A 12,876-nucleotide genomic window follows, 5' to 3' on the forward strand; every position below is an offset into this window, starting at 1 on the left:
GAATATGAATGTAGGCCTATCCGTGAAGGCCTAAATCCACCTGCAAATGGTCAAATGGAAAATCTGTTATTGGTTATTGTAGCCTATTGAGCAACATTCGGAAAAGGCCTACTTCAATTATTGTATATGCAAAATTGTGGTGAGTGGCTATACTTCACGCTATTGTAATGGGGGTCGAAAGCGAATCAAAAAAGTGTGATTTATAGGTAGGCTACCTCGTCCTCGCAGCGCGTGGGAGGAATAGGAGAAAGAAAGAGGTCCCTGGGAGAATAGATTCTGCTGGTGCTGAGGGGAGGGAGATGTGGGTTGGGTTTCAAGCTCGACTGGGGGTCGGGGGGAGGTCTAGTATTTTGGAATATACGAAGATCCGTAGAAGGTACTGTGGACATAAAACCGCGGTTCTTGCTCTGACGCGGTGGGTGTAAAGTGCCGGCTAGGGCCCCGCGTTGGATTCCACTTCGATTTTGGAAGGTTGACTGCATGGTTCGGTTGTAGTCTCTGGGAACACACAGACACACTCCATTAAAAGAGAGCATCGTCTGATCCGTCCCATCTTTTTCTTCACCCAAGGTCCTGCATGTCTAAAATTTAGACATGTTCAGCTTTGTGGATTCACGGACTGTTCTGCTACTTGTAGCATCCCAAGTTGTTTTAATATCCATTGTCAGATGCCAGGAAGAGGATGACCGTAAGTTACATCATTCTGTTGAATTGCCTTTTGATGCCATGTTATCAACTCATATTTTACTTTCTGCGCTTCTGTGGCCACACCACCTTGGCATGTAAAGTTCCTGCGCAAATCTCACCTTCACAATGAATTGGGCAAGTGTTGGTCAAACTGCAGCAAGCAAGATATGAGAATTGGATACGATTTTGTGAACCACTTGGGTACATTGGCATTGATGGAGGGGCACAAACTCATGCAAACATATCTGTCGGTCATTGGAGGAATTGCCCAATTATGAATTAGAATTCTTGCAGATACAATTCAGAGATGAAATGTTAATCATCTGGACTGTTATACTGTACATGATATCAATTTAAGAAATTACTATTTAACTATTTAAATAATGGTGTTGAATTGAACATTATCATCCTAATACTGGTTTGATATTGACATCGTTGATTGCTACATTTTGGTTACATTGTAAGTGTTTGCAGATAGAAGGGGCCTATGAAAGAGTTGACCTTTCTTTTGGGAGGATAGGTGAGGCTATCAAGGCACATCTGTGTGGGATGGAGAACCAGGTGAACAAGTGTCCGTTTGTTTCACTCCTGCATACTCACTGTGGTTCCTGTCTCTGAACAAGCCGTGGTTCCTGTCTGCTCTCTCTAGCCCTGGTGCCAGTGTTTAACAACACAAATCCATTTGGTGGAGACAACAGACGGAGACACAGTGGCTCACTTGAGATGCTTTGACAGTTCAAGAGCTTATTGGGCGATTTAGAAAACGTTTACTTTGGCATTTACAACCCCCCCCCCCTGATTTCAAAAGAATAGCTGAATTGTTTAAGGTGACTATTTGTTAGAGGAGGGGGATTAAACGCGTAATTATTTGTGTTTCATGCTGTGGCTGAAATATTTGAAAAGGTTAATTATATTCATAATTTAAAAAGACAGGGTCAGACACAGCTTGACCCCAGACTAGAAGGCTCAAAGGGTAGCAGGAAGTGAATGGCAGTTGGTCGCTCAATAAGATATTTTATTTTATGAAGAAACTATGGAACAGGATACTACTGTCGCTAGAGAGATAGGCTACACCACACTATGCAATGTGTAATGTATCATGTGTTGCTTTACAAATCATAAATATTCATAGGCTTGTTTCCACATAGCCTAAAATGGTTCATCAATTTCTCTTGAAGTACTCCAAAGAACAGATTTTAGGGGCCACGTTTCCATTGTTGCTAGTAGTTTTAAGCATTTAGTAAGGAATTAGAGATTGTGGGTCCGTATACATATTGCCTCAACTCAAAGAAAAGTTGTGCAACAACATGCCACCAACCGAACCCACCCACCTCGTGTGTTATGTACTATAGTTTGGTAGCAGGTACGTGCTAATAACCACTTTCACATAAATGCAACACAAACAAATAGCTGCATTTCGCCTCGTAGACCCAACCTTAGACCCTGTGCATGAATGCTCCCCATTCTCAATTCTCCAATGTGTTTGAACTGGCGCCTGACACAGCTGTGCGATCCAGATGGAGAATTTTAGAAGGACTCCCCTGTTTACTTAGGGCAGCAGCTTGTCAATTGGGCACAGTCCCCCAGTGTGAGGGACTCATTCATAACAGGTCCACTGGTCACCAGGGAGTGCAGTAGGTATACAGGTTAAACATACTAACTCCACCACCACGCCAAAAAAAAAAAAACTATTTGCACTGTAAATGGCACCGCTAAATACATTCACGGTCGGCTGCCTCAGCATCCTCCTGCATATGATTACTGTGATCTGAATGGATGCTTTATCTTCCGTTGGAGTTACCGAATCTAGCCGTTTGAGTGCAGGAGAAATAAACCTGGGTGAGGCTTGTTGAGCTTTTATGTATTTTTACCAGGTAAGTTGACTGAGAACGCATTCTCATTTACAGCAACGACCTGGGGAATAGTTACAGGAGAGAGGCGATGAATGAGACTGGAGATGATTAGGTGGCCATGAAGGCCAGATCGGGAATTTATCCAGGACACCAGGGTTAACCGCCCCTACTCCTACAATAAGTGCCATGGGATCTTCAGTGACACCAAGAGTCAGGACACCCATTTAACATGCCATTGGAAAGTCAGCACCCTACAACAGGGCAATGTCCCCAATCACTGCCCAGGAGCATTGGGATAAAAATATAAAAAAATTTGACCAGAGGAAAGGGTGCCTCATACTGGCCCTACAACACCACTTCCAGTAGAATCTGGTCTCCCATCCAGAAACTGACCAGGACCAACCCTGCTTAGCTTTAGAAGCCAACCTGCAGTGGGATGCATGGTGGTATGCTGCTAGACTAAACCAAACGACAGACCGGTGGTTAGATTTTGTGAGACTGTGGCCCCCAGGTAGAATCTGCATCCACCCAGACAGGTACCTTGAAAGATCCAGTCTGCCATGCTGCCAATCCATGTTGCATCGTGTTGAGATGAGTCTATTAGGCATAATACCTGGATATGATGAACATAATGATTCCATACATTATTATAAATTATGCTGATATGCTTCTGTCTTTAATGTGGTTAATAATAAATGCTTTTGTGTGATTCTGGACATCTCTGTTCTTCTTTGAATAGGTCACTCCTACTTACTTTTAAAGAGCAGATCGGATCAAGGCAAAAAGTGTTTTAGCTACTCGGCTCTGTAGTCTTGTAATTCTCTCCAGGATCTTCTCATCGAGGAGGAGTTTAAAAGTTTGGTTGATTCACATGCTATTGAGGAATGTGATTGGCATTAGGACTTGAGGCAGTGGTACAGTTGAAGTCGGAAGTTTACATACACCGTAGCCAAATACATTTAAACTCAGTTTTTCACAATTCCTGAAATTTAATCCTTGTAAAAAGTCCATGCTTTAAGTTAGGATCACCACATTATTTTAAGAATGTGAAATGTCAGAATAATAGTAGAAATAATTAATTATTTCAGCTTTTATTTTTTTCATCACGTTCCCAGTGGGTCAGAAGTTTACACACACTCAATTAGTATTTGATAGCATTTCCTTTAAATTGTTTAACTTGGGTCAAACGTTTTGCATAGCCTTTCATAAGCTTCCCACAATAATTTGGGTGAATTTTGGCCCATTCCTCCTTACAGAGCTGGTGTAACTGAGTCAGGTTTGTAGACCTCTCCACACTTTTTCAGTTCTGCCTGCAAATTTTCTAAAGGATTGAGGTCAGGGCTTTGTGATGGCCACTCCAATACCTTGACTTTGTTGTCCTTAAGCCATTTTGCCACAACTTTGGAAGCATGCTTGGGGCCATTGTCCATTTGGAAGACCCATTTGCAACCAAGCTTTAACTTCCTGACTGTCTTGAGATGTTGCTTCAATATATCCACATAATTTTCCTTTCCTCATGATGCCATCTATTTTGTGAAGTGCACCAGTCCCTCCTGGAGCAAAGCACTCCCACAACATGATGCTGCCACCCCCGTGCTTCACGGTTGGGATGGTGTTCTTCGGCTTGCAAGCCTCCCACTTTTTCCTCCAAACATAACGTTGGTCATTATGGCCAAACAGTTCTATTTTTGTTTCATCAGACCAGAGGACATTTCTCCAAAAAGTACGATCTTTGTCCCCATGTGCAGTTGCAAACCATAGTCTAGCTTTTTTATGGAGGTTTTGGAGCAGTGGCTTCTTCCTTGCTGAGCGGCCTTTCAGGTTATGTCGATATAGGACTCGTTTTACTGTGGATATAGATACTTTTCTACCTGTTTCCTCCAGCATCTTCACAAGGTCCTTTGCTGTTGTTCTGGGATTAATTTGCACTTTTCGCACCAAAGTACGTTCATCTTTAGGAGACAGAACGCGTCTTCTTCCTGAGCGGTATGGCGGCTGCGTGGTCCCATGGTGTTTATACTTGCGTACTATTGTTTGTATAGATGAACGTGGTCCCTTCAGGCATTTTGAAATTGCTCCCAAGGATGAACCAGACTTGTGGAGGTCTACAATTTTGTTTCTGAGGTCTTGACTGATTTCTTTTGATTTTCCCATGATGTCAAGCAAAGAGGCACTAAGTTTGAAGGTAGGCCTTGAAATACATCCACAGGTACACCTCCAATTGACTCAAATTATGTCAATTAGTCTATCAGAAGCTTCTAAATCCATGACATAATTTGCTGGAATTTTCCAAGCTGTTTAAAGGCACAGTCAACTTAGTGTACGTAAACTTCTGACCCACTGGAATTGTGATACAGTGAATTATAACTGAAATAATCTGTCTGTAAACAGTTGGAAAAATTACTTGTGTCATGCACAACGTAGATGTCCTAACCGACTTGCCAAAACTATAGTTTGTTAACAAGAAATTTGTGGAGTGGTTGAAAAACGAGTTTTAATGACTCCAACCTAAGTGTATGTAAACTTTCGACATCAACTGTACATATGATAGATTTTTTTTTAAATATATATGTCTGTAATTTAAATATGTTTGTGTCTGCGTCAAAACATGGTGTACCAGTCAAAAGTTTGGACACACCTACTCATTCAAGGGTTTTTCTTTATTTCTACAATTTTCTACATTATACAATAATAATGAAGGCATCAAAACTACTAAATAGCACATATGGAATCATGTAGTAACCAAAAAAAGTGTTAAACAATTCAAAATATATTTAATATTTTTCAAAGTAGCCACCCTTTGCCTTGATGACAGCTTCGCACACTCTTGGCATTCTCTCAACCAGCTTCACCTGGAATGCTTTTCCATCAGTCTTGAAGGAGTTCCCAAATATGCTGAGCACTTGTTGGTAGCTTTTCCTTCACTCTGCAGTCCAACTCATCCCAAACCATCTCAAATGGGTATGGTCATGTGATTGTGGAGGCCAGGTCATCTGCTGCAGCAATCCATCACTCTCCTCCTTGGTCAAATAGGCCTTACACAGCCTGAAGGTGTGTTGGGTCATTATCCTGTTGAAAACAAATGATAGTCCCAATAAGCGCAAACCAGATAGTATGGCGTATCTCTGCAGAATGCGGTGGTAGCCATGCTGGTAAAGTGTACCTTGAATTCTAAATAAATCACCAACAGTGTCACCAGCAAGCACCCCCACACCTCTTCCTCCATGTTTCACGGTGGGAACCACACATGTGGAGAACATCCGTTCACCTACTTTGCGTCACACAAAGACAAGGTGGTTGGAACCAAAAATCTCTAATTTGACCAAAGGACAGATTACCACCGGTCTAATGTCCATTGCTCATGTTTCTTGAACCAAGCAATTCTGTTCTTATTATTGATGTCCTTTAGTAGCGGTTTCTTTCCAGCAATTCGACCATGAAGGCCTGATTAACACACTCTCCTTTGAACAGTTGATGTTGTGATGTGTCTGTTACTTGAACTCTGTGAAGCATTTATCTGGGCTGCAATTTCTGAGGCTGGTAACTCTAATGAATTTATCCGCTGCAGCAGAGGTCACTGGTCTTCCTTTCCTGTGGCGGTCCTCATGAGAGCCAGTTTCCTCACAACGCTTGATGTTTTTTGAGACTGTACTTGAAGAAACTTTCTAAGTTCTTGAAATGTTTTACAGATTGACTGACCTTCATGTCTTAAAGTAATGATGGACTTTCGTTTCTCTTTACTTATTTGAGCTGTTCTTGCCATAATAAGGACTTTGTCTTTTACCAAATAGGGTCAAATCTGTTAACCACCCCTCCCTTGTAACAACACAATTGATTGGCTCAAATTAACTTGTAACAAGGCACAACTGTTAATTGAAATGCATTCCAGGTGACTACGTCATGAAGCTGGTTGAGAAAATGCCAAGAGTTTGCAAAACTGTCATCAAGGAAACGGGTAGCTACTTTGAAGAATCTCAAATATAAAATGTATTTCGATTTTTTAAACAACTTTTTGCTTAATACATGATTCCATGTGTGTTATTTCATAGTTTTGATGTCTTCAATATTATTCTACAATGTAAAAAGTTGTACAAATGAAGAAAAACCATTGAATGAGTAGGTGTGTCCAAACTTTTGACTGGTACTGTATATACTTTTTATGGTGTGTCTATGTAAGTTCCTTCAGTATGTCTGACATTTGTCTCAAATATTGTTCCCCCCCTGCTGCTGTCTTGGTTGGACCAGGTCTCTCTGTAAAAATAGATTTTATTGCAATGAGACTAACCTGGATAAATAAAGGTTAAATAAAATACAATAAAAATGATAGGTGAAACCAGTTGATTGTCCCAAGCTGTGAGTGTAGTCATGAGTGTGGGTGCTGTGATGCTGTGTGCTGTGCATGTGGTGTAAATGAGGCCTCATGCTAAGCTGATAACTTGTCTCTCCCCCCTCCTCCCACCTGCCTCCACTTACCTTCACCCATCTCACTCTGACCCCCACCCCTCTCCTCCACCCCACCTTGCACTCAATGCCCTTCCTGCTTGCCCTCCACCCTACCCTGCCATTTACACATGTGCCCCCCTCATGCTTCCTCCCCCGCACCTATACACCATGATCACTGTCATGCCTTCTTTGACACCCACCCATCCCTATTTATCCCTCTCCTGCCACAACCACCCTCCACCCCCGTCTCTGCCCCCGGCATGACCCATGGCCTCTGTACCACCTCCTGCCGGTGGTCACAGAGGAGGCAGGCAGCTGCATCCAGGATGCCCAACGCTATAACGATAAGGATGTGTGGAAGCCGGAGCCGTGTCGTATCTGTGTGTGTGACAGCGGGTCAGTGCTGTGTGATGAGATCATCTGCGAGGAGATCAGAGAGTGTGCCAACCCCATCATCCAACCTAGAGAGTGCTGCCCCATCTGCCCTGCGGACGCCAGCGCCCCAACTGGTTGTAATTTATTTATTCACACAATCATGAATAAATTACTGTGCCCTTTTAACATGCCAAAACTTTTGAATGGGGAACTAAATGGTAGTTAAGATGTTCACTGGGTTTAACAGGTCCTCAGTAACTTATGTTCAGGACTTTGGTGTGCAGACATGAGTCTGGACAGGAGTCAGGACAGATTTTGTGGCTCATAAATTGGTATTAAAGGGATTTATAAGTAGCTAGGTGTGATGTTCCCTATTCAAAAGTGTTACCTTTTTCCCTGCTTGTTTTGGGTTGGCGACCAGACCTGCAACATCCTCTGGATAATCTCCCTCTATGGATGTTCACTTCATGAGGAGTTGAATCCTACAGTTGTGGCGTCCGGTTTCCACTTAAAACAACCAGGGTCAATCTTGAAAACAAGACACTTCAATGTTTGCTTTAACTAGTGGCGGGTGACTAAGAAGCTATCCTGACCTGCCAATCACTGTGTCCTTTTTTTTTTGTCCAATGGAAGCTTTTTTCCCACCACATCAAAGCAATCCTATTGGGGTGAAATAAGACAAATGATTGACAAGACATGATAGTCCCGCCCACTTTTGGGGCTCTTGAAGTCTCATTTCCTCCATCACTAGTGTCTAAGCGTGAACATTTATGACTGCTTTGCCTTCTTTTTCAACACCGGTCCCATGTTACTCGCATTGCGTCTGGATATGATCCTATTCCCAGGGACATACGCATGTGGGAGTCATTATTGTTCTTCACTTCACCAGACTTGACCCAACCTACACTCTTAGAAAAAAGGCTTATTCAGGCTGTCCCCATAGGATAGCCCTTTTTTGGTTCCAGGTAGAACCCGTTTGGGTTCCATGTAGAACCCTCTTGTGGGAAGGGTTCTACCTGGAACCAAACGTGTTCTACCTGGTACCAAAATGGTTCTACAACAGCTGAAGAACCCTTATAGGTTCTAGATAGCAGCTAGAGTAGTACTCCCAGGCTCAACACACAGCAGATAACATATGCAAAGAGAAGAGGCAAACACATGATAATATAGAGTGCCAATGTGCTATTACTATCAATATTCAAAGATACAGTATATGCACTTTGAACATAGAATACTCATACTTGCTTTCCGAACAACACAAATAAACCAAAGCTGCTCTCACATTTCACATTTGAATCATTGTTCATGTTTTATGATTGAACAAAGCGTATATATATTCTGAGACAATATTTTCGAGCATTTTGAAAAAATTGGTCTTTGAAAACGAAAAAATGGTTTTCATGCGTCATGTTTTATTCTGTCAAGTATAGTAAACTTGAACTTTTGAGAAGATATACATTTTGGTTCTAACAATCCCATCATCAGTCTTTCATAATAACCACGAAATGTGCGATTTCGTAGCATGATATGCTCCTCGCTAAAGCCATTTATACAATGAACTCTGTTGTTCGCTCCAAAATATGCTATATTGACAAATGTTTTTTCACGCACAGACGATTTGATCCAAACATCTGTCCCACCCCCACGCTTTGCTTTGCTTCTGGCCCCATCCCCTCAACATGGATCTACAGCTAACCCTCAAACCCACTCGGGATGGGTTGTCAGGGCCTTGGAGTTTGGTCTTTGGTTTCCACAGGTTTTCCTTTGAATCTGGAGGGTTCAAACTCTGGAGGTTTGGCCCCACACAGATATCAGCAGTCTCAAGTTTACCCTTTTTAATGTTGTTTTCTCTCTCTCTTCCTCATCCACCTGAAATGCAACTTCAGAGGCGGTGATTGGTGCTCAGGTGAGACCACCCTATGATATGCCACCCTGAAAGCTGTTATGAACGAATAACAATAACTTGGCAAAATACAATCATATTTTCTGTTGGACAAACCAATGTGTCATTTAGACCATGCTTATCAGACTATCGCCGACACCATCATCTAAACACCGTGTATAACCATCCACACACTCAGGGCTCCAAAATACTTCCGACTTACATGATGTGAATATTATGTGTCTTTATACAGATAGAGTCTTCATTTGGGACCACAGACTTTCATTGGGACCACAGCCTTTCGTTAGGACCACCGATTTAAGACCAGAGACTTTCATTAAGACCACTGACCACCATTAAAACCACTGACTTTCATTTTTTCCTATTAGGGCCAGAAAGGGGAACCAGGCGAGATTGCAGATGTAAGTATGCACACTCAGATTTACTGTATAGTCAAATAATTGCGCTAAGTATTCAGGGGACACGGGGGGGGGGGGGGGGGGGGGTTTATTATCTCATGTACTTATTTCTTCTCCGCCTTATTGAAGCGTACAGTCAGTGATGAGCTGCTGTATGCAAAGGCTCACGCTCACTCTGAAAGAGATCAGAAGACTTGTTTGTCCGTTCAAATCAGAGTGACATGGGGATTTTTGCTCCACGAAGGCACTGGCGCTCCTTTTTAGGTACCTACGCGCACGCCATCGCCAAGCATTAGGCAAGACGAGGCTATGGCATGTCTACTTCTAACGGTGACACTTTAACACGTTTTTATAATAGCCTCACCTAAAAGTCACATACATGCAGCATAGCTATCCGAGTCAGTTTGTAGTCATTATCGGGGTTTTGACTCTCTGGAGGGTAACGGACTACTAATTTGGCTATTTGTGATCTTCTTCTTTTGGGGGAATCGTACGATTCCAAGAGAGCCAAGGCCTCCGAATGATAAGTGATTAGCTACCATGCTTTGAACCTGGTGGTTTTAGACAGATTTTTGTTGTTGTTTTGTTGTGAAAACATGGATGGAAGACGACATTCCTAGGACATAATGGACCGAAACCAATCGTCTTTTACATCCATTTAGTAACTTTTTTGATTCATGGGTATGCAAGGCTTCTTGGGAAATGAACAAACCCTGACAAGCTGAAGATGTTTTTTTCAGCCAAAGTAAATTGCCAACGGACTTCCTGCTATTCCCAGCATCTTAGCAATTCAAAGCAGTGCAACCCGAAACCTTATCAAAGACATCAGGCCTTTGAAAAGACTACTTTCATCCCACTAAGTATTGAGAACTGAACAAGCTCTCTTTCTGTTCTGTTGTCCAGGTTGTCGGACCGAATGGACCAGCAGGCCCTATGGTAAACATATTCTCAAATATTTACTTGCTATTTTTGTTTTGTGAATAATGTGCTCTGTTTGTCACGCATCTTGCTCATCCTAACATGCTTGTTTGTGCAGGGCCCCTCGGGCGAGCAGGGACCACGTGGAGAAGCTGGCGCTAAGGGTGATAAGGTAAGACAGTAAATCCGTCTGTGGTATGGACTGAAATAAGGGCTAACCATTCAACATCTTCAATTGCTGCCTAGTTTATCATGTGTGAGACTTTGCATTTAGATCCAGGATAGTGAGATTTACAGTATACGCTACCTTATTGTGGAAAATCCAATATATTCCAATCTATAAATAGTACAATAGGATTGTAACGAAACAGTGGCATACTCCGCAAAGCACCTCAATACGTCCTCTGCAGTTCTTCAACCACTGGCCAGGCTAGTTATGCAGCAAATGCATTACAGTTGATTGATTGGTTAATTGGTTGATTGTTTGGGTGATGGACTGATTTGTTGATTGGTTGGTTGATCGATTGATTGATTGATTGATTGCGACCAGAATTACATTCAGTAACATAGTCTCCTAAGGCAGACAACACCATCAAAGCCATGCAACAATATCGATCACTCACTTTTCCCAATGAAAGCTGATAACACTGAACATGTTTGTGTATTGAACCCATTGTTGAATGTGCTTGTCCCTCTTGCCTTTTCCCCAGGGAAATGTTGGCCCCAGAGGCAGAGATGGCGAGCCTGGAACCCCCGGGAACCCCGGAACCCCTGGCCCTCCCGGACCCAACGGACCCCCAGGTCTTGGCGGGGTAAGTGGTAGAAAACAGAGGAGAGGACAGGAGAGTAGATGAGAGAGTATGTCACCACCACACATAATCTCTGTTTATGTCGTTGTGGTGCAGAGAAGCACTCCCTGTTGATGGACTAGCAGTACAGTATCGCCATATTCTCACTGTCAGGTGTGTGTGTGTGTGTGTGTGTGTGTGTGTGTGTGTGTGTGTGTGTGTGTGTGTGTGTGTGTGTGTGTGTGTGTGTGTGTGTGTGTGTGTGTGTGTGTGTGTGTGTGTGTGTGTGTGTGTGTGTGTGTGTGTGTGTGTGTGTGTGTGTGTTCGCACGCACACACGTGTGTGAAATAAACTAAGCCATACGCCTATTTGCTCATCTATGTGTTAGTTAGTAGAATAGAGAGCGAATAGAGAGAGAAGAATGGACGACACATTGGTAAGCTACTGTGCCACAGTCAATATCACCAATGTAATCCCTTCTGACAACTGTAAACGTGCCACCAGAGTTTTTGTTTCCTCCGAGTCCTGGTGAGGTCACCACTGTCGACTCACGAACAATGTCTCTCGACCCGTGTTGTGTTTCTGCAGAACTTCGCGGCTCAGATGGCTGGTGGATTCGATGAGAAAGCCGGAGGCGCACAGATGGGAGTGATGCAAGGACCTATGGTTAGAGGACAAGAGATGTTACTGTACCGTCACATGAACTTCACGGAATCCAGAGGGGGTTTAAAAAGACTCAAATGAATGATTGAAAGAAATAAAATCATAGTGGTAAACTAAAGAGCTATATGGTATGTGGTAAATGTCGGTCGGTAGTGGCATGCTGTGTTACAGACTTGAAGACAGTACTGCAGACTGCAATCTTGTCATGGAAATGAACCACTGAATGGAACATACTGTAGTATAGATTGTGCTGTAGTGCGTACTGTAGTATAGAATCGATAGCTAATGCTGTCCTGTTGGTATGGAATATGAGCTATATTATAACGGCAGTCAGTAACAAAGACATAGAAATGATCATGAAACATACGCTATTTATATTACCTATGGTCGATGAATTGACGTATCTATGGACACGCCCTGCAGCATTTGGAAGCATATGACCCCTCCCCCAATTCCCAAGTAAGAGTCAACCTACAGTCTATTATTCTACCCGACGACTCATTGAAATACACTGTATTTATTGGTTTTCTCATACGACCAGGTAACCATGGCCTCAAACCTTTATTACACCACAACCGTAACTAATTATTGCACAACATCGGAAGACCCACAGGCCATGTTATTTGAATTACAATGGGACATCGGAGCATTTTAAGTGTTCTTTCTCTCCCTAGAAGACATGACTAAATAGCAAATATCCCCAATAGTCTTTGAGCTATGAATTGCTATCAATATTATGCATTTCCTCTCATTATCTCTCTCCCTGTTCCTCTGTAGGGCCCTATGGGTCCCCGTGGTCCACCCGGCCCTTCTGGAGCCCCTGTAAGTATACACCACCTTCATAACTG

General features: G+C 42.8%; 1 protein-coding gene across 2 annotated transcripts in view; it reads left to right on the forward strand.

Moving 5' to 3' along the window:
- The first annotated feature begins 380 nt into the window (after nucleotides 1–380).
- LOC124031738 (collagen alpha-1(II) chain-like) overlaps nucleotides 381–12,876 on the forward strand; it is a 29,612-nt gene continuing 17,116 nt past the window's right edge. The window contains exons 1-9 of one of the 2 annotated variants that reach the window (XM_046343350.1): nucleotides 381–688; nucleotides 7,286–7,492; nucleotides 9,245–9,264; nucleotides 9,630–9,662; nucleotides 10,563–10,595; nucleotides 10,696–10,749; nucleotides 11,288–11,389; nucleotides 11,954–12,031; nucleotides 12,806–12,850. In XM_046343350.1, coding sequence (XP_046199306.1) covers nucleotides 595–688; nucleotides 7,286–7,492; nucleotides 9,245–9,264; nucleotides 9,630–9,662; nucleotides 10,563–10,595; nucleotides 10,696–10,749; nucleotides 11,288–11,389; nucleotides 11,954–12,031; nucleotides 12,806–12,850 — 666 coding nt within the window. In that variant the 5' untranslated portion in view covers nucleotides 381–594. The remainder of the gene's footprint in view (nucleotides 689–7,285; nucleotides 7,493–9,244; nucleotides 9,265–9,629; nucleotides 9,663–10,562; nucleotides 10,596–10,695; nucleotides 10,750–11,287; nucleotides 11,390–11,953; nucleotides 12,032–12,805; nucleotides 12,851–12,876) is intronic. The other variant, XM_046343351.1, reaches the window with a different exon arrangement.

This window comes from Oncorhynchus gorbuscha, linkage group LG03, assembly GCF_021184085.1.
Source record: "Oncorhynchus gorbuscha isolate QuinsamMale2020 ecotype Even-year linkage group LG03, OgorEven_v1.0, whole genome shotgun sequence".
Lineage (NCBI taxonomy): Eukaryota > Metazoa > Chordata > Actinopteri > Salmoniformes > Salmonidae > Oncorhynchus > Oncorhynchus gorbuscha.